The 20,944-nt window shown below is 38.2% G+C and overlaps 3 protein-coding genes across 7 annotated transcripts; 1 reads left to right on the top strand and 2 right to left on the bottom strand.

Moving 5' to 3' along the window:
* The first annotated feature begins 1,665 nt into the window (after nucleotides 1–1,665).
* LOC106669402 (origin recognition complex subunit 2) lies at nucleotides 1,666–6,110 on the top strand. 2 transcript variants are annotated; one of them, XM_014398865.2, is made up of 10 exons: nucleotides 1,666–1,885; nucleotides 1,957–2,142; nucleotides 2,379–2,441; nucleotides 4,172–4,363; nucleotides 4,419–4,618; nucleotides 4,678–4,883; nucleotides 4,942–5,074; nucleotides 5,140–5,383; nucleotides 5,560–5,790; nucleotides 5,889–6,110. In XM_014398865.2, exons 1-10 carry the CDS (start codon nucleotides 1,768–1,770, stop codon nucleotides 6,083–6,085), a joined length of 1,770 nt encoding a protein of 589 aa, XP_014254351.1. In that variant the 5' UTR covers nucleotides 1,666–1,767; the 3' UTR covers nucleotides 6,086–6,110. The 2 variants fall into 2 exon arrangements, with proteins under 2 accessions (XP_014254351.1, XP_014254352.1); XM_014398866.2 differs by lacking the exon at nucleotides 2,379–2,441 and having other exon boundaries at nucleotides 1,667–1,885; nucleotides 5,889–6,106.
* Nucleotides 5,804–12,794, bottom strand: LOC106669400. 4 transcript variants are annotated; one of them, XM_014398862.2, is made up of 5 exons: nucleotides 12,494–12,772; nucleotides 12,181–12,418; nucleotides 9,623–11,787; nucleotides 8,450–8,609; nucleotides 5,804–6,046 (listed from the first exon to the last, which is right to left on the bottom strand). In XM_014398862.2, exon 3 carries the CDS (start codon nucleotides 11,684–11,686, stop codon nucleotides 9,755–9,757), a length of 1,932 nt encoding a protein of 643 aa, XP_014254348.1. In that variant the 5' UTR covers nucleotides 11,687–11,787; nucleotides 12,181–12,418; nucleotides 12,494–12,772; the 3' UTR covers nucleotides 5,804–6,046; nucleotides 8,450–8,609; nucleotides 9,623–9,754. The 4 variants fall into 4 exon arrangements, with proteins under 4 accessions (XP_014254348.1, XP_014254349.1, XP_014254347.1 ...); XM_014398863.2 differs by lacking the exon at nucleotides 12,181–12,418 and having other exon boundaries at nucleotides 12,494–12,794; XM_014398861.1 differs by lacking the exons at nucleotides 12,181–12,418; nucleotides 12,494–12,772 and having other exon boundaries at nucleotides 9,299–12,169.
* A 1,664-nt stretch (nucleotides 12,795–14,458) lies between these two features.
* LOC106669385 (tubulin beta chain-like) lies at nucleotides 14,459–17,571 on the bottom strand. Its single transcript, XM_014398841.2, has 8 exons — nucleotides 17,377–17,571; nucleotides 16,845–16,950; nucleotides 16,545–16,774; nucleotides 16,337–16,465; nucleotides 16,080–16,279; nucleotides 15,025–15,255; nucleotides 14,808–14,959; nucleotides 14,459–14,746 (listed from the first exon to the last, which is right to left on the bottom strand). Exons 1-8 carry the CDS (start codon nucleotides 17,431–17,433, stop codon nucleotides 14,484–14,486), a joined length of 1,368 nt encoding a protein of 455 aa, XP_014254327.1. The 5' UTR covers nucleotides 17,434–17,571; the 3' UTR covers nucleotides 14,459–14,483.
* Nucleotides 17,572–20,944: the final 3,373 nt, after the last annotated feature.

Raw genomic sequence — 20,944 nt, 5'->3', positions numbered from 1 at the left:
TACGGGTCGCGGTGCGCGAAGTTTTAAAGAAGCCTCCTGCTTGATTTTTAAGCCAAAATTACATTGCTGCTATTACAGATTATCGGAATTCAGATTCCCACCTTAGTGGTGTTCGATTTTTGGTTTGTAGGAAGGCTAAACAATGTTGTTAAATTCACTAGTTTTCGTGGTCCGCTTGACCAATTAATATTTTTTAATTAATTAAGGTTTTTAGTTGAGATAAAAAAGTCAGTGTCACGAGCGGGATTCGAACCCACGATCTTCGGCTAGATACGCCGCTGCTCGACCACTTGAGCTATCGTGACTTCGATCTCCTCGGACACTAACTTCCCATCTCAACTCCACATTTGAATTTTCCCTCCTTTTTGCCATTTTTCAAATATCGAGTAATCATTTGATTCTCGGCGACAAATGAAATGGCCACGGAGAGCTTTAGTGAGGGAGAGGGGAGATAGTAGAGTAGGTAAAATGCAATTTTTATGCAAAAAAATCAGTATTTTATTTATTTATCTGCTTAAATCATACCAAATTGGAATATTCTGTGTGGTATTTGTAGAACATTTTTGCTTTTATTTAGCCAACAATGAAATTAATACACCAATTTTTTTTTTTTTAATTTTTAAATAACGATTTACGTTCCGACCGGAAAAATCGATAAATTTTAATTCGAACAAAAATTTATATTTAAGGATCTCTAGAGATGGTAAAACGAAATTTCATATTAGTTTTGAGAAAAATGTTTATGACTGCTTACTTGAAAAATATTTGGTTTTTAGAATTTTTTTAGTTATTTATAAACATTGATAGTTAGGGCTCGCTAGCTTTTTGTTCCCTGATATGCAAAACCATAAATTTTAATATTAGTCTCATGAAAAGAGTATGACTTAGTTTACTTGAAAAATATTTGGTTATTGATAAATTTAATTTATTGAATTATTGATAAACTATTAGTATATTTTGATTTCAGCGAGTGGAAAGACGAAAGAAAAATATTAAAACGCGAAAAAGTTCAATTCTCCCTCTTAAGAGATGCTAAACCAAAAATTTCATATTAATCGCACGAAAAAATTATGGCTGTTTACTTGAAAAATATTTGGTTTTTAGAAATTTTTTGGTTATTGATAAATAACTACTAATTTATTACTATATTTTTTATTTCAATCTACATAAAAAATGTTGTTAAATGGTATATTCACATAGTAAATTTGAGCGAGTAGAAAGGCGAAACAAAAATATTAAAAACCGAAAAATTTCAAATTTCAAATTTTTTGGCAAAACCCGGGCCTATTCACAAGAGATGGCGGATAAATTTCTGACATTTTGGAGTCAATGGTTGTAACCAAAAAAAGTTTGAACCAAATCCGGGACCCGCCAACCTTGTTAATTTCGGTGTAAGAGATTTTATTGTTCCTGAAAAATCCATCCCAATTCGTAATTAAAAGTTTCCCGGGTAAATTCTCAGTCACTAAAGAGTCAAGAAATATTCATTTTTTCCTTTCCTGCATCATTATTTACATAGAAAAGTAAATAATATATAATATAATGGCGTTTAATTTTTGTCGTAAATTGTTTAGTTGTAAATTTATTATTTTAAACGAAATTAAACTTTAATCGTATCCGATTGGTCATGGAGGCTGTGAACAATTTGGCTCGAATCGGCAAAGAGGGACTGAACTCTCAAGTGATAAACCAACCTGTTGACACACGATTCTTGATAGTGAGTGAATTTGTTTATAATTTATAATCTGTTGTTCATGGAAAAACACAATGACTAAACAAAACAAAGGGGAGGAAATTGAAGTCATTTTCGTGCCCGATGAGGACGTCGGCGTGGTCGTTGACTGTTTCGCCAAGTCAAAAACGGCCGAGAATGAAAGCAGGACGAGTTAGTGTTGTTTTTTGAAGTCAGTATTTTTTGGGGGTTTTCTTGGTTTATTGTATTTTTGACTCTTTCAGAAAGGAGATTGAACGCTACTCCGAAGAGGGATGAAACGCCGAAGACGATTTTGACCAAATCTGGTCGAAAGGTCGTTCCTAAGTACAAAACACTGAACGTCTCTCTTCTCGCCGATCCAAAATCGGACGACTCCGCCTCGGAAATAAGCGACGTCGAGCCTTTGGACGACTGCGAAAAGCCGACCGGTAGTACATTTCAAATATGCTCAAAAATTCTTTACTTTTATTTTACTTTTTCCCTTTTATATATTAAAAATAAAACATACGGTTGTTTTTTGTTGTTTTTGTTTTTTTTTTCATTTTGAGTTTCTTAATTCGGTTTTGTTACAAGCAACAACAAAAAAACAAAAAAAACGGGATGACCTCAAAACCCTAAGTCCATGCATTGTTCCTTACTGCTTGGTTTTCTTGTTATTACGCAGAAATGCTTCCTTGGCCTTTGGAAGACTCGCATCCTATTTATGAACAAGTAGATACAAGGATAGGTAAGTGACGATTCATTTCAACACAGGCTCAAGGTTTTCCTTAAAACGATACGAAATTTTCAAGACAATGCGATTTACAATCCCTTGCCCTCTTCTTGTGTTCAATGGGCCTTTCTATTAAGGTACGCACTCCAGCAAATCTCGGCCAAACAAAGACAAATTACATATAGGGGTGAACGTTGGTTGCCAACACATTGGCCATCCTTGGATCATCCAAAACCAAAGGGTTGGAGCCAAGGGATTCTGCAAAACTTCCAGTAATGTTTTCTCTTTTTCACTGCGAAAATATGTCAATAAAGATTCCATTTTCTTTTTCACATCGTTCGCACTACACAAGCTCACTTGTTTCCCGTCAAGCATCTAATCTTTTCAATTTATTTTAATATTCACAGTTCGTAGGCCCATAAACATTCCTGTTCACGCTAAAATTCGATCAGTTTTTAGTGCAGTCTCATTATTCTACTCCATATTCCAGCGTTTTTCAGCACAAGAAGAATGAACCAACGAATGAGCTGGTGTGTTCATTAGAAGGAGGTCTTAGGCCAACCGCTTCCTTGCTCTGATTTGCCCTCCGTACATACTAAGCAAACAAAGTCGATTGTCTTTCGTTTGCCGAGATTTGTTTAGTGCGTTACAAAACAGAGAAATTTCTGTATTGCAGTCATTCAATATTGAAAAGATTGAATGAATAATAGCTGTTTGAATTGCTTTCAACCTATTTTAAGGTCATCATCAGGGAAAAACAATCTTATACTGTTGAGCATCGACCACTTTTTCACTCACGAACACTCTGGATCAAGTTGGTCTGAAGACTGAACTTAAGTCCTTGGTAATGTTGGGACTGAGTCTGTCTTCAAGGAAATTTGAGATCACCTGTGAAAACTAATATGTCAATCTGCATATAAAATAGTTTTGTCTTGACGATGACCTTAAAATAGGTCAAAAGCTTGGCAACAACTGAATTTGCTTTCTTCTTCAAGTCCATACCTTGATCAAGTGTTCATGAGTGAAAAAGTGGTCGATACTGAAAATGGCTGTCAGATCATTGCATGATTGTCTTTGAGACCATTCTTTGTAATTAACGGTATCACACCCCCTTATAGGACAAATGAATCATGTGTCATCTCTGAGTTACCTTTCAAGATGCATTAATAATTCATGATTATTTACACCGAAAGGTAACTTAAATAGGTACTACTGGAATCCTCATCAGGTTTCATTCTGCGATGTAAGAGGTTTTTTTCCATTCAAAATGTTCAACCTGTTTGCTTTCTTCCTAAACCACCAAAAAAATGTGTCTTTGATTTCTTCCCAGAGTTGACTTCTATTCCACTTTACTCTGTGAAAGAACTTTCCTCTTCTTTTTTTCAATAACTTCTTCCTTACAATCAGGTTCTTTGTAAACTTCACACCATAAGGACTATATTTGTTTTCACTTCCAGCCTCAGAATCCATTTCAAAAAACAGTTTTTAGATTTTTTTCCTCCTCCATTATTATTATTTTTTTATTATTTGTTTACTTTTTTATTATTATTGGGGCATTTTTAGTAAAATACTCGAGACATAAACTTTTTTTCTGTTTAGTTTCTCGTTAGCCAAAAAGTTTTGATATATCATCTAACAGGATACAAATATGAGTTTAACTTTTTCTAATTGCAAGATACTGTTTGGACCTTGAGTTTTTTTTTTTTTTTTTTTTTTTTTTAACTCTGAATTCAATGGTGCTATAGCTCTTTACGATGATGACAATGCACTTGGGAAGCAGCTTTTTGGTTTCCAAACGCCTCGTAAAAGAGACGGTATGCTTCAAAAGGCGTCAGAGACTGTCGGCCAGTTAGGCAAGGGCAAGGAAACACCACAAAGGAGGACAGAACAATCTAGTGCAAAGACACCACATGCTGCTAGGACGAAAATTAAAAAAAGTACACAGTTTTAATTAATCATTTAGTCAGTTTGTATTCAAATGTGTTTTTCCAGGAATCATTGAAGAAGCTACAAGGCAAAAATTAGATAAACTTTTAGAAGAAAGTGAAAGCGATTACTTACCTACCACCTCTTCAGACTCTGATGAATCTGATAGTGATGCTGACGAAATCCCGAGTATAAGGACATTGCAAATTGCCGAATCTTCAAAAGTCCAATCTCATAAACCAAGAGGAGAAATAAACCATAATTTTGTATGTGTGTTTATTTCTATTATAGTGGCATTAGAAAGAAAACATTATTTGTATTTCAGCTGTTTACTTCGGATGAGTACTTTGAAAGAAAAAATACACGTTCAGTAACTTCAAATCACACTTTAAGCAAGTTGAAAAATCCCAAAATTCAACAAGATCAGCTGACTTCTCTTTTAAAAAGCATCAATCCTACTCATGAAGCTGCTTTGGGTGATTTACAAAGCTGTAATCAGTCGATGTTCAAACGATGGTTGTTCTCAATGAGGTGAATTTTATTTTATTTTTGTATTATTTAAAGTTATTATTTTTATTTAATTTTTTAGTGAAGGTTATAATGTATTGGTGTATGGGGTCGGTTCGAAGAAGACTCTACTAGACCTCTTTAGAGATTTGTACCTTAGGGATTGCCTCACAATCGTCGTAAATGGATTTTTCCCTGGAATAACTGTGAAACCTGTAATTTTTGAGTTTCCTTATTTAAATAAGATTTCATTCAAAGATCAGTGCGCTTAAAATTCCAGATATTGGACTGCATAGCTGTAAACTTACTGAAAATAAATAATTTACCAGCACTGCCACACGAAGTGCTCGAAGCTATCGCAGAAAAGCAGAATTCATCAGTTATAAACCGGGTATTTATTATTGTCCACGCCATAGATTCTGGACTTTTAAAATGTGAAAAGAATCAAGGAATCCTCTCACGACTTGCAAGCCTCCCAAAGGTACACATGATCGCCTCGATGGACCACATAAATGGCCCTCTGAGTAAGTTTTATTCCCATTTTAAAACAAAAATTAATCATAACAAACATTCATACTAATTTGTTTGGTTTTTATCAAAATTTAAACTATAAACTCATAAAATATTTTGTTCTTTTAACCATTCATTGTGATTGAGAAGTCTTGGGTATTAATTAAAGTCTATATAAATGATTTTATAGTTTGGGATCAGAAAAAGTTGAGCGATTTCAACTTTGTTTGGGAGGATGCGACAACTTTTGAGCCATATTTGGAAGAAACGAGTTTCGAGTCTTCATTGATGGTTCAAAGATCTGGGGCGATTGTTTTGTCAGCTCTCAAAAACGTGTACCAATCTCTCACCCGCAACACGCGCGAAGTCTTCAAAATATTGCTTAACCACCAGCTCAATTACACCGGGAGGCAATACCCAGGTAAAGAAATTAATAGGATTTTTCACAGGGTTTATTTGTGTGAATGTATGTAGTGTTGTAATGTTGATATGTGTAATCTATTGCCCTCGTATCCATAGGTATGCTGTTTTCCGAACTGTACAGGCAGTGCAGGGATAGTTTCATTGTGAGTTCGGACCTCGCACTCAGAACGCAGCTCACTGAGTTCATCGATCACCAAATTGTCAGATGGAAAAAGGATACAGATCACTTGATTATTCCCATAGAAAACCCAATCCTGAAACAATTCCATGGTGAAATTATTGAAGAGTATTAAAATAAAACAGTCATTTTTTTATTTTCACTTTATTATTTATTTATTGTTTGTTACTATTAATTTTGAATTTTCTTTAAAACAATTGGTTCTAAAAAACATTACTTCCATTTGTTTTACTTTTTATAAAATGCCTTATTTCTTAAACATCTTGAATTTATGTTCATAGATTTGTACTGAGTTAAAAAAAAATATATATATCTTGTTGTTTAAACATTAGTTAAAAATGTATGGTCGAAAACAAATAAATAGCAATAATTATTTGTTTGGGCCAAACCTTCATTCTCAAATATTTTAGGATTCGTGGTAAGTAAAATAAATGAGATGGCTATAACGGTAAATATGAGAGATCTATGGAAAGATCTGTCAACTTTGACAGATCCTTCCATAGATAATAGAGATCTTTGGAAGTAAGAAAGCCCCAAGTTTTCGAAATGGGCCCTAACATGTACACAGATGGAACAGTGAGTAGGTGTAAGGGTAAAAGGACCCAACTATACCCTAGCAAAGCCCTGTGGTCTAATCCTAAAATTCACGCAATACATCTCAGTAGTACAGGAGTTAATATGAAAAATGTGAAAGGTATGCAGATCTACATATTTTTTGACATTCAGGTTTCAACTTCAAACTTGTCTGGGAATGCCTAATGGCTCTGGGAAAACAAGATAAAATGGGTCCCAGAAAAAAATGAACAAGCTGAACCCTCTCACCCATGGGACCACTAGGTGCACTGGTGTATATATAAGTTGGAACAGGAAAAATGGCTTGAGAAAGAAAATCTCAAGCATTGAACAAAAGCACCAAATACGGGGCAAGCTAATTTCAGACCTTGTCTTTTCTTCTCCCAGAAGTAGGAATCTCATGCAGCAGAGGCCTTTGTACAACAGAGGACATGTTCCGCTATTTTTTCTTCATCATGGCAATGTTTCTGCCACTCCGAGTGTCTGATCAAGTGGACTGTATGGGTTTAAAATTAAACTAAAATAAAATGAATTATCAAATAAAAAGGAAATAAAGCACTCACCTCGGGTGATGATCGTCCAGCTACCTCAACTGAAGTAAAGGGGGATGCAAGGAGGAAAATGGTCGGAAAAGACAGGAAAAGTCGGGACAGGGGACCTTCACCACGCAGATATCTCAGGAACCTCACCAACCGGAGCGATGACGACGATAAATTCATCAAATGAAGACAATAAACGAAATAAAATAAACTTTAAACTGGGCCACGATTTATAAAAATTACAATGACTCAAGACGACGACACGACGAAATCAAAACTCGATCTGGCCGACGACGAGGCCGGAAACGTGGCGGGGGGTTTTCCGAAATCTTATCCGAGTAATCCTTACGGCGTAAACACCGAGTCTAGATATGCATTCGGAGTCTGCAGTTCTATCATTCTATTCCTAAGATGTCATAGTTTTAGTAGATCTGCCGTTAGTTTCTGCAATGGTTTTTTGATGATCTCTTTCTATGATCTACATTTTGACAGTTTGGTATGCCACAAAAAAGTTCAGGGATGACAGATGTCATGATTAAACTTTCCTTAGCCAATTACCATCTTTGAAGGCAAAATAGAACAAGCACATCTAAGCCAAGAGCACGGAACTTAGATTAAAATCAGCAAACTTTACTGGTCTTTAGGAAGCCCTCACTGTCAATGCGTCACGGAATACTAATCTTTATTCGAATGATTAAATCCTGTCTGGATTAACACCAATGATATTCCAAAAACACTCATTGCAAAATTTAAAAGTGCCAAATATTTCAAAGTGTCGGTGGCCACAACAGTTTAGGCGTTGACACAGTGGTCATCACTGTAAGGTAAAGGTCCCAGGTTCCAATCCAGCGGCCCTGCATTCCAACCCGACATACAAACAGGCTTTTTTTTCCCATCGGCACCCTGAGGGTAAATTTCTTGGATTTGGTAAATTTGTAACCTAGAACCTCCTACATTGGGACTTGAAAAATCCCTCATGTTGATGTACATGTATGGGGGTGAGGCAAAAATCTGATGTCTCAGCTAAAACTATAGTTTGCTTTAAAAAATACAAAGTATGACAACATAAATACCTAAATAAATATGCAGAAGCCACTCACCTAAAATTTTTAGGAAGAACCAAGCCCATCTTATGTTATGAATTTGATATTTAAATATTACCAATTATTTTATACTTAGGTATACTAGATTGTCTTGGACACCAATAGGTACTGCCAAGTTATTAATATAATTATGTACCCAGTATAAAATAAATAGTTATTTAATAATTAATGTTAGATCTCGTTTGTTTATGGTATCATATAATGGCTACAGATTTTTTTTTTTTTTTTTAGAGAATAATTTTAGTTTTTATGAAGATTACGCACCGTGCCGACGAGCTCCTTGTCTTAAGCTCCCGTCGTCCTGTTGCAGAAGCCGTCAGCGAGGGTCAGAATAGCGTACATGCCGAGTGCGACCATAAAAGCTATCATGAGAGGATAGACGTCGCATGGATCAATTAGTCCGAACACGAGCCCGTCCAGTTTACTGAAAAATCAAGCGTCCCGTTAATCTGGCTCATCGTTAACTCACAGACAATTAGTGAGATAATATAGGCATATCACAAGGAAATTGGCCAGTATCAGTTCCTCCCAAGAAGCCTGGCTAAAGTCCAAAATTGGTAGCTTATGATCCAGCCCGCGGTCCATTTATAAAACGGTCATGGATAAGTCGCCTAGTTCTCGTGTTCGTTTATTTAAATATAAGCCACCTGGTGGCTTTTTTAATTGTTTAAATTTCATTCATTTGGAGAATTAATTTCTTAAGTCTCGTAAAATGGCATAGGACAAGTTGAGAATGGCTAGGAGGAAAATAATCTTTGAAAAAGTGTCACCGTAAAGTGTATACAACTTAAAGATCTGTCTGTCAAGTACTGGTATCATTATTGTTCGCGTATTTACTTATTAAATACACATGTTTTTGTGTTAAACTCTTTTAAATATGACTTTTATATTGTATCAAAGATAACTAACAAAATTATAGAATCACCTAGTGTAAACCTAATTTTGTACGTTCGTCGTTTGAGTGCACTTCGAGATACAATTTCTAGACGACTGGCGATATTTGATCGAATGTCAGTTTTAAAAAGGGGTAAATGAAAACCTTAAGTCGTCTAAGCTATTTGAAGAAAGAAATTCCCTTTCAACGGCATAACTAGTAATAATGTCGATACGTACAAACATTAATTAGCGAGCGCAGTGTTCCTCGCATAGTTCTTGTAATAGTAGACGATTAACCCGGCAAGAACTATAGCTATACAGAATAAGAGAAATTCGTGGAAGTCATAACAACAATTTGCCATTTTGTGAAGTAAATGTAACCATCTGTTTTGGGCAAGGATTATTGCTATATTTCACTCGAGCTTTGAAAACCATGCAAATTGTCAACATCAAGGTGAAGCAAAAGCTTCATCATGAATAAAAGATTATTTGGTTTAGAGTAAAAAACCACACCCTTTTTAGGGATTGGGAACTTTTCAAATCGAGTGCCTTAGAATATACCTGCTTTTTTATTCCTGATGTGACTACCGCCACCGAAAATCTTTCATCTATAGATGTAGATCATCTTGTTTAAGCATTTACTATTTTGACCTAATTATATTCCGTTACTTCAACAATGATTCTCTTTTCACGTTACAAAGATTTCTTGTTGATTCCAGCACAGGGGTTGGCTTTCGTGGTAATGTCGTATCCACGTAGGAGTGAATTTGCACGAGCTGTTCCACAGGGGAACGCACCCTCGTTTTTCACGTAAGTCGTCGACGGAAGATTTCCACCACAAGGCCAGTTTATCTTTCGAGAATCCTTTTCGCCGCAGATAGTCGTGCCGACTCCTCCACATGGGTTGGCTTTTCTGCCAGTGCCATATTCGTTGTAGAGTGGATTTGAACGGACCTCTCCACAGGGCCCTGTATCATCGCGTTTTGTATAAGCAGTCGTGGTACGAATTCCTGCGCAAGGCCCGATTTTCTTTCCAGCGTCCTGTTCGCCAGAGATAGTCGTGCCGACTCCTCCACATGGGTTGGCTTTCTTGCCTGTACCATATTCGTTGTGGATTGGTTTTGAACGGACTTCTCCACGGGGCCCAGTATCATCGCGTTTTGAGTAAGCAGTTGTGGTACAAATTCCTCCGTCAGGCTCGATTTTCATTCCAGCACCGTTATCACCGCAGATATTCGTGCTGGTGACTCCTGCACCTCCTCGTGCTGGGTTAGTTTTCTTGACTGCCCCGTAATCATTTTGAAGTGGATTTGACCGAAGACCTCCCGAGAGCAATGTATTGTCGCGTTTCATGTAAGTCGCAGGACGATTTCCTTCGGAAAACCCGGTTTTCTTTCCAGCATCCTTTTCGGCGAAGATATTCATGCCGACTCCCGCACGTGGGTTAGCTTTGTTGATTCCATCGTAATCATTCAGGGTTCCGCATGGCCCTAATTTGTTTCTAGCATCGCTTTCTGTGTAGGGGGTATTTGTGTTGATTTGTGCACTGGGATTGACTCCCTTGGTTGCATTTATTAATGATTTTAAAGCAGGCTGGGTGTTGTCTAAGTGAGTGTCGGGTTTTTTGGAAGTGACGACTTTCTTTACGAGAGTCGTCGTATTAACCCCTGCTGGAGGCTTCACGTTCTTAGCCCCAACTGCTTTTTTCGGTGGCGATGTCGAACGAACCTTCCTTTTTTTACTACCGGACTTCGAACGCACCCTTTTGCTACTGCAAGCATTCTTTCCCACTTCGATTTCACTCGGTGCCGGCTCCGAACTAAGTCCTCCAAACGGCCGTGAACTCGCAAAAGCTTTGGGTTTCCTGCTTTTACCTTTTGACAGTTTGTAATCAGGTATCCTGCCGTTATTTTCGAAATCAATTTTTATAGTCCCTTTGTTACACGTAGACTTCGGCTGGGGTTCGTGCTCCCATATCAATCTTTGGGAACTTGTGTCATTACCCACTTCGACAATTATATTACTAGTGATAAGAGGCTCAGGTACTCCTTTATGTACAGGTGGTTGAATTGTATTCTGTCTCTGAACCTTTTCCTTATAGACGAATTTCGGGCTTACATCTCGCAAAATGTTGTATGTTGTTTCTGTCAGAGTCGGTTTATTAACTTCACTCGCTTTTTTAACATTCAAAGAAGCAGACCTGGACTTATGTATGCTAAACTCTCGTTTAATTTCGTGGTTGTCTCCAGCATTACACCCATCAGACGTAAGCTCTGCCGTCGTTATAGATTTCCTATCTGCTGATGGTTTTTTGCCAGTTGTTATAGATGAAATGTCACAATTCTCATCGCTATTGTTCGTAATGGTTAATTTACGAGGTGTCCTAGATCGACCTCTTTTCTCCCAGACGCTCGATGAGTTGACAGAAGTTTCATTATTATCACCTCCATCGGCTTCTGATGAATATGTTTCGGATTGTGGACTAATTGACTTACCTCTCGTAGATTCTTTCCTCTTTTTATCCTTGGTGCCTTCACTGCTAGTACTGTAGCTTCTGTCATACGAGGATTTCTTTGATTTACTTTTAAACCTTTTCTTTACGTTTGAAGATTCGTCTGTGGACATTTTCCCACTTTCTATACGACTCCGTGAACTGTTGGTAGGACTCGTAGGACTGCTGACACTTCTAGAATTGGACCCGTTTATGGACGATTGCCTTCCCGCTCCTGAAATTTCAATATACGCTTTGACAAGAATACTCAATAAAGTCAACCCCGCTATGAGGAACGCGAGGTCGTGGAAGTTACAAATTAGGAATAACAACGACATCGTTAAATTTCACAAATTTTCTTTCATCTTATCCGCACTTAAGCTCAAACCAAAACCGTACGAGGTCTCTTGTATCTAACGACACAACAAGAAATCCTTTTTATAGTTCTCCACATTTTAAAATACCATTAAACTGTGTAGAGCTAATCCTGGTACAGTTATCGAACAGCCTCGGTGGTTAACGGAAGGAGCTACACCCCCGACGGGGGTTGTTTCAATCGGAATTCCGGAAAACTACATATCTATTGTCAACACTTATGAAAATTCAATCATATGATTGAAATACTTGCCTCCGAAATCGTACTCAGAAGGAGAACAACGATCAGTGCCGCAATTATCACTGCCAATATGGCCAAACCAATGGAAATGCTACCGCAAGGGCAAGCCATGTTATATGTTTGTTACAGATACATGTGTTTGACTAAATACTCAGCTTTTATTCGATCTCAACGCTTCGATCGAATCGCATTAAAACTACGTGTAGTTTGTCAACAGTACAGTCTCAGAAGTTGCAGTAATCTTTTAACTCTGTGATAGTAAGAAGGTAAATCTGTACTTCTAATTCTGAACTACTTTTTTTTTTAACGGTACGTTTCTACTTACTACGGCATCTTGGCTGTTATTACTCGCAAGCAACTATCAGGATGAAGTACAGGAATGTAAAAACCAGCATGAAGAGCAATAAATTCCAGAAGACGTCTACATTATATGCTGTACATGTCATTGTTTTAGAAAGTGTGTCATATGCATTTGAACAGATTTCATTTGTAAAATTTCCATTAAAATTAGTTTTTTTTAGTATTAAAAGTATTGGTAGACGAACATTTTCTCTGACGCTTGGTTTGTTTTGTAAACAATTTAAAATGCGAAACGGTCATTTATTTACTTACTACAGTTACTAGATCTTCACAAAACTAGATCATGTTTTTTTACATTTAAAGATGTAACACTAAAACTAGTGATGTATTCTATCGGCAACTTGTTTTTTGAAATTTTCAGTTAAACTTCGCCGCCAAACATAACAGGCTATGGCTCTATTTGGTTGCATGTTAATTGAAAAAAATAAGAGATTATTTATCAAGATCCTCAACAGATTGACCAAAAGGTAGTGGAATCGTCAGTGGGTCGGATCGGCAAAGAAGCTCCTAATTATCGATAGCAAGATCGATGGGTGTCACTCGGAGGATCTGAATCGCAGAAGAAGCCACACTCGATTAAGAATAGGCCATTCGAGGTTGACGCACATGCGCAAGCTCTGGCCCAGAATTCAAGGTCATTTCACTATTGACAGAAGACTTCAGGATATTTATATTTTGTAGATAAGAATAGTCTGGACCTTTGTACGGTCTGGATGAAAAATTGAATTATCTGCAAGCTTTCGACCAATTTCAAGGTTATCATAAGGGAGAGGGAGCACTCTCAACACGAAGAAGCAAGAATGACACAATTACACAGAACACAAACACTTGAGCCCTGAAGATGATCTCAATAAAGATCGAAACGTTGGCACGATAAAGAAAATGTTTTTCTGAAACCTACATCACACCAGACAGCAACGATTTCTGAATAATTTTCGATTAACGGTCACCAACCACCACACACGTTTTGGTGGGTTGAGTCGGGCATCAAACATATATGAAACCAATTCTCTCCTAGTCTTATTATTAATTTCTTCCTAACCTACTATTTACCTGTCTATTCATCACTCTCTCTCTCACACACNTCCCTACTCTCCTCCCTTCCCTCTCTTTCCCACCCTCTCTTTCTCACCCTCTCTTTCCCACCCTCTCTTTCCCACCCTCTCCCTCTTTTTCTCTCGTATATTCATTATCTTTCCCTCTCTCGCTCTCTCTCCCTTCCCTCTCTTTATCTCGTCGATTCATTTTTTTTCTCTCCCTCTCCCTCTCACTCCCTCTTTCTTTATTTCTTTCATTCTCGCCTTTCGGTTTTGAGGTGTTGTTTCTAAATGAACAAGCACCTCTAAAAGTGTTGAGAGTGCCCACACGACGAACAAGAATGACACATCTACACGGAAAACTGACACTTTGAGCCCTGAAGAGGACCTCAACAAAGATAGAAACGTTGTTGTTAATATTTATTGTATAAATTCATTTTTTCCTTATGTCCTAGATGTATTTGTATAATTTAAACAATGCTTATAAACCCCAGGCCCTGAAGATGATCTCAATAAAGATCGAAACGTTGGCACGATACGGGAAATTTTTATCTAAACTTCGTCACATCAGACCGCATCTCACGATCTCCAAATAATCATTAATTAACGGTCACTAAACACCCAATCACGTACATACATAAAATATTAATCTCTGAAAAATTAATCTTTAGGTTTATGTTGCTCTACTAGAGGTGAACTATCAGAAATAATAGGCAAAATTCTTAAACACCCAATTTTCATTTCTATTAACTTGTGCTATTAAGGCGGTAAAATTGAGATGATATTTTCAAAAAGCAAGTTATAAATTGAAAACTTTACTAGTTCCCGTTTTACATATTTTACGTCAAATAGCATTTTCAATCTGACCTGGGAGTTAGAAATAATCTCATAAATTGCTGTTAAGTTTTAGTGTTTATTTTAAAAGGCTTCATTATAAGACGCTTTAGAAGAATAACTGCCTCCTTTAACTGGGGACACACTCCCTCCTTTCTCTGGTGGTGCTGCGTTTGCATAGCTCCTGTAATGTTCAATCGTTTCAGTCAAAATCCTCTCAGAATCATCGAATTCCTGGAGTTCCATCCCTTCGCCGGTGTACCAGTGGACGAAGGCCTTCTTCCTGTACATGGAGATAAAAGATTCCAACACTCTACCCAACATGTCACAGCAAGAGGTCATATTTCCTGTCATCCGTAACAACAAAAGGGTTAGATGGAATTTTGTAATAGTGATAGTTTTTCTTACCTAGGAATGTGCATGACATTTTCAAGCCTCTTGGAGGAATATCGCATATAGCCGTTTTCAAGTTGTTCGGTATCCATTCAGAGAAATATTCGGCGTTTTTCAATTGCACGTTTAACATTTGCTCATCTACCTCTCTTGTCGACATCCTTCCTCTAAAAATTTTCAAAAGGACCGTTTGTCAATAAAAAACAGAGTTATTTAATATAAAAATGTATACCGGAAAATCCCCGCACAAGTAAGGAATTTCCCATTCTTGGGATCGACAGCACACATATAACAATTCGGGTCGAACATCTGCTGTACGAGAGACGGGACGGTCATCTGCCTGTACTGCTGGCTTCCTCTAGCGGTCAACGGTACGTACGCAGGTATGAAGAAGTGAAGACGGGGAAAAGGGACCATGTTGGTCAAAATCTTTCTTAAATCGGAGTTCAGTTGCCCAGGGAATCTGTTTAAAAAAAAAGACATTCTCTACACTACACTATCAATGCATACATTTTTCTCTATTCATCTCCCCTCACACTCTTACTGAGTCTCACTCTGTCACGCTTTCTCTCTTTCCTCTCTCTCTCCCCCTCCCTTTCTCTCACTTTCTCTCTCTCACTCTCTTTCTCCCTCCCTCTCTTTCTCTCGTTGATTCTTCCTCTCTCTGGCGCTCTCTTTCCTTTTTCCCCTCATTTCTCTCTTTACCATTCTCTCCATCTTTGGATAGTACCTACCTATCTATTCATATTTTTATATCTCCCTCTCTCTTACTCTCTCTCTCTCTCTCTCTCTCTCTCTCTCTCTCTCTCTCTCTCTCTCTCTCTCTCTCTCCCACTCATTCTTCCTCTGTCTTCCGTCGTTGTCAATGTCGCTCTATCTCTATCTCACTCTATTTTCTCTTAGTCTCATTTCTTCCTACCCTTACTTTCTTCCTACCTACCCTCTCTATCTAACTAGCTATTTCTCCCCCCCCTCTCTCTCTCTCTCTCTCTCTCTCTCTCTCTCTCTCTCTCTTTCTTTCTTTCTTTTCTACTATTTCTATCTCCCTCTTTTTTCAGTCATTCTCTATACTCCAAAGTAACATAAACCGAAGAAGAAACATATAAAGGAAAATTAAACAGAGATTTTTTGTTAGACTCTGCAGATTGATGAACATGTAGCTTGTACTTGCAGATACTAGAACAAAACTTTCTTAATTAAATTGGTAATGGATAAATGCCGAAACGCGGATGATGAAGACCAGAATGATCGAAAACGACTACATGAAATAAAAAATAAAAAAATTACCTGAAGCAAGTAGTTGTGCCCGACATGGCACAGGATATTAGATGATTCAGATCGCCCAATTGCGGCGCAGATAGCTTGAGAACGTTATTACATATGTGGTACAACGCTTCATTGTCGAGACAGTACACTGCGTCGACTAAATCCGCGAGAGCCTGCATTCCGAGGACGCAGTTATACGGTTCAACCACCGTCTCTGACACCTAAATTTATGTCGAACGTTTTTCATTTATGAGCCAAATTAGAGAGAAATAACTTACTTTCGGCGAGGGCTGCACGCTGTACGTTGCTAAAATCCTATCTGGATATTCTTGCCTCAATGCCTCGATCATCAAATGGCCAAGGCCTGAACCAGTACCACCACCAAGGCCGTGAAGAATTTGTATACCCTGAAGGCAATCGACAGTTGTGTAAAAACAAACTATTACCAACTACAACCTTCTATAGTCACAAGTAAAAATGACACACCTGCAGACAATCGCAGGCTTCGCAGAGTCTTCTCGTGACTTCGAGTGCCTGGTCGCCGACTTCCAAACCCTCCGTGTACCTACCCTTGCCGAAGTTGTTCGACGCTCCGGCTTTCCCGAAAATCATGTTCTCCGGTTTGAATATCCTTCCGTAAGGCGAGTTCGTGATCATTTGTCTAGTTCCTGGATCAAGGTCGACCATGACGTTTCTTGGGACGTACGTACTACGGCCTATTTGAAAAGGATAAGATTTAGAGCACACACGCTCAGAATAAATTCAACAGTCAAATATTCAACCTACTTCCTTCTTCGTAATACACGTTTATTCTTTCGAGCTGTAAATCCGTGTCTCCTTTCCACGTACCGTCAGGTGTGACGCCATGTTCATCAGAAATAACTTCCCAAAACTGTAAATTTTTAAGTTAATCCTATAACTGTTGTTGAATGTACATTGGTGAATGATTAATTCACATGTCTAATGAAGTAATGACCCCTTGGCTGAGTTCAGCCACTATTTGATATGAGCTTTGTATTCCCTTTATTTCCCCCCTTTCTTCTATGTGTGACGTGTGCTTCTTTTAAAAAACTATTTATTTCTTTTGATAACATTAACTTATAAACATTCTCATGATAGAGACAAATATTTTATATCTTAAAATCTATTGTTGGTAAGGATCTGTGTTTCTAAATCACCGCCTTGGTTGATTTCGGCGATCCTTCGCCTGCTGAATCAACAAAACGCCAATTTTACAATTATGTTACCATCATATTATGAATACGGAACAATTTTCTTTCCAAGATAAAAAGGTCAATGTGAATAAAAGAAAACTGACCTTAGTTCCGATTCCATTCCCACAATTCCCGAGCTGTAAAACGACGAGTTCTCTCATTTTGATTTCGGATTTTTTATGTGGGGTTTTTGTGTATTTTGTGTAAAACTGTAAATTTTGAATTTCAAACTTGCTTGCCTGCCATGTTGTGTGTTTGACACACGATAATTTTAATCTTGTCACATGGCTTAACACATTACCACGTTTAACAGGTGAATTTTATTTACAATTTAAAATAAAATGTAGGTTCAGAGAAGAACATTAATAGTTTCAGTTGGCATTTCTCTTTCTCTTTTTTTTCAATTTTTACGCTCTCCCACTCATTCTTCTGTTGTTGTCAATGTCGCTCTATCTCTATCTCACTCTATTTTCTCTTAGTCCCATTTCTTCCTACCCTTACTTCTACCTACCCTCTCTATCTAACTAGCTATTACCCCCTCTCTCTCTCTCTCTCTCTCTCTCTCTCTCTCTCTCTCTCTCTCTCTCTCTCTTTCTCACCCTCTCTTTCCCACCCTCTCTTTCCCACCCTCTCCCTCTTTCTCTCTCTCTCTCTCTCTCTCTCTCTCTCTCTCTCTCTCTCTCTCTCTCTCTCTCTCTCTCTCTCTCTCTCTCTCTCCCTTTCTCTCTAACCACTCACTCCATCTTTGTGGACCTCATTTTCTCTATCTATTCATCTCACTTTCTCCCCTCTCCCTCCCCCTCACTCTCACTCCCTCTCACTCACTCACTCACTCCCTCTCCTCTCTACCATTCCCTTCAGACTGTATCTCTGCGTAATTTCTAATAAAATTAAAACATTGAATATACTAAAAACGTAGAAAATTTCAAATTATAAAATGTTTATTTAACTTCATTTTTATCATAATCGCTGAGAGATTCAGTACGATATTACATAAAATAAATATATAATGCATGCTCTACTTGTACTGAATTACATTAATTTAGTTGTGTTATAAAATAATAATAATCTGTAATATTTTCTAGGATCAGAACGCGGATAAAAATTGATCCCATGGAATTGTACCTCTGCACCTCGTCCTCCGTCTCAAGTCTAATGGTCTTTTTGTCGAAAGAAGCGGTTTGTCGCCTAAGCTATGGTCTTCTATGGAACGCAGGGATGCAAGTAGGGCCAGCCTGTTGGGGATCCCGGGCATCCCGATTCCATGGTTCATGTCCTCAAAAAGTCCTCTGAGGTCCCTTTCCAGGGATCCGGTTATTCGTTCTGTTTTCGTCTTTTTCTTCTTGTGGGTGGACGAGTCGGTCGAAGAGCATTCCTCGGTCGAGAAAACGTTCGGGGCGTTTGTTTCTTCTGCCCTTCTTTGCGCTGATGTCTGGCCAGCGTTCTGCTTAGCAAGCTGTTCAAACACAAACTTCATATTCGCTACTTCTCCGGTTTTTTCAATCTCTGTAGGTTTTTTAGGTATGTTTTCCTTCTTTACTGTCAAATTGTCCCAATAGTTTTTCAATGTTTTCACGGTATTGTTTGATTTAACTTGTTCCTTGTTCGCGCAGTACTCTCCTATCTTCACCAAGACCTTTCTCGTAGTTTTTTGAAAGCCTGGCGTTGTTTTGTACACGCCGGTGATGTGGTAAAAGGCAGATTGTGTCCGCCTTAACTCGCCCTTTTTGGTGTCCTTCAGTTCAAATAATGACATGATGCTTTTACATCTTCTTTTTGCTAATAATATCCTATTGTCTTTCTTCATCGTGCATTCAAAATTTTCAGTGATCGCCACTTCTATTATTTTTTCACTCACTGACGTCTCACTGGCTGATTCTTGCCTGTCTATTGATGGAAGTGTGTTAAGTTTAAAATCGTCTGTATACGAATCATTGCAGATTGTTTCTTGTTTGATTTTCTTTAAATCGTCCTCTTTTAATGTTTTTATTAGGTTCTCTTTTTCATTATTAGGTATACTTTTTTCTTCACTTTGCTTTGAACAAAAATCTCCTCGGATTGTTTCAATGTTGTCACTTTTACTCTCAATTGAATAGCAAGAGTAATTTAAAATATCTTCAGAATTCTCCCTCAATTTGACCAAGTATTCGCTACCAGTAATCATGGAATCGTCTTCATCCGCTTGGACGGCCCAAATGTCGGAATGGTCGTTCTTGAAAATGTCCAGATTGTCGAATGTGTCGAAAAATTTGGAATCCTCTCCTGATGACAGATCGAGGGGGAATGTCGCACCTTCCGAGGAGATGAATGTGAACGACCTACGTCTGCATCGAGACTGGCGGAATTCACCCGATGACGACCAGGCCGAAACGGCCGCTCCCTCCGACTCTGCAATTTTTATCTTCGGTACCTCCGACTTTTTCAAAGAGAATATCCTCTTCCCGTTCAATATCATTTGAACTATTTTCGAAAACGACCGTTTTCGCTCTTGTTTTATTTTGATCTCGTCTGGGGAGTTTGCTGTTTCCATATCACCTGGGCACGTGTCCTCGTCGGAATCGCACCATTCCGAAGCACCGAATCTCCCCCGATACCCGGGAGGAGGATCGTCCACAAATACCTCGAAGGGGCATCCCGGGGCTACCCATCCGTTTTTCGAAACAAATATGAAATAAGTTCCTTTCGCAGAAGCGATATAACCGACCATTAAACGTCCCAATCTCTCCTTAGTCTCGATTCTCAACGCCGATTGTCCTTTCATGCTCACCTGTAACATTTAAAAAGTTACAACCTCCTGAATTAAAAAACTATTTACTTTCATTTAAAATTACAATTATATCGTCCAATTTTCCGGAGACGGAGTAGACGTAAAAGACAGCTCTTCGTTGCGTGTATGCCGCGTAGAGTCCGACGCCTCGCGCCACAATATCTTCCGATACCCTCATTGCGACATCCTCCAGAGCCTCCTGCTCGCTGAATTTCATTATCTTCTTCATGAAGAATACGAAATTTTGGCGAGCCCTTCTTTCCAAACAAGGGCTGCTCAGTTGTGACTTATCCAGTGTCTAAACGTGAAACATTCGATAAAGCATCGGCCTCTTAGTAAAAAATATATTTAAAAAACACGGACTGGCACGATGTTGATCTTCCGTACTGCAGTGGCTTGGAGTTCCATCCAGGTTTCCGACTCGTCTTCCAGGAGGTTGGACACCTTGCGGGCCCCTTTTTCCCATAGCTCTTCTAATCCGTTGAAACCAAGGCGTTCCTTGCACCATTCGATTATCTCGAGCTCTCCTTCCACCAAATTTGCCCGAGCTGCTAACACGAAACATAATCAATATAATTTAATTTTCTTTTTTGTAATAGAGCTTACGCTTTATGATGAATTGGCAAAACCTTGAGAGAAAATATATAAAAAGAGCGATCAATGTGGAGCAGGTTTTCACAAATGTAGCCAACATAGTGCATTATTGTTTCGAGTCTTCATTAAAATAAATAAATATCTGGAAATGATGTTTAAATTTTGAACATTGCTTTGTTTCTTCTTGTCTGAAACATTTAAACCATTCTAGCATGTTCAATCCTGCTTTCACTGGTTCGATTCATGTTGATAAAATGGTTTAAAAAAGCAAGTAATGCCATCAAGTCGAGTTCTAAAAGGTTATATTTATA

This window comes from Cimex lectularius, unplaced genomic scaffold (genome assembly GCF_000648675.2).
Source record: "Cimex lectularius strain Harlan isolate CLEC.00 unplaced genomic scaffold, Clec_2.1 scaffold11, whole genome shotgun sequence".
Classification (NCBI taxonomy): domain Eukaryota; kingdom Metazoa; phylum Arthropoda; class Insecta; order Hemiptera; family Cimicidae; genus Cimex; species Cimex lectularius.
Note: the sequence above shows the minus strand (reverse complement) of the source record. Positions and strands in the feature narration are given on the sequence as shown.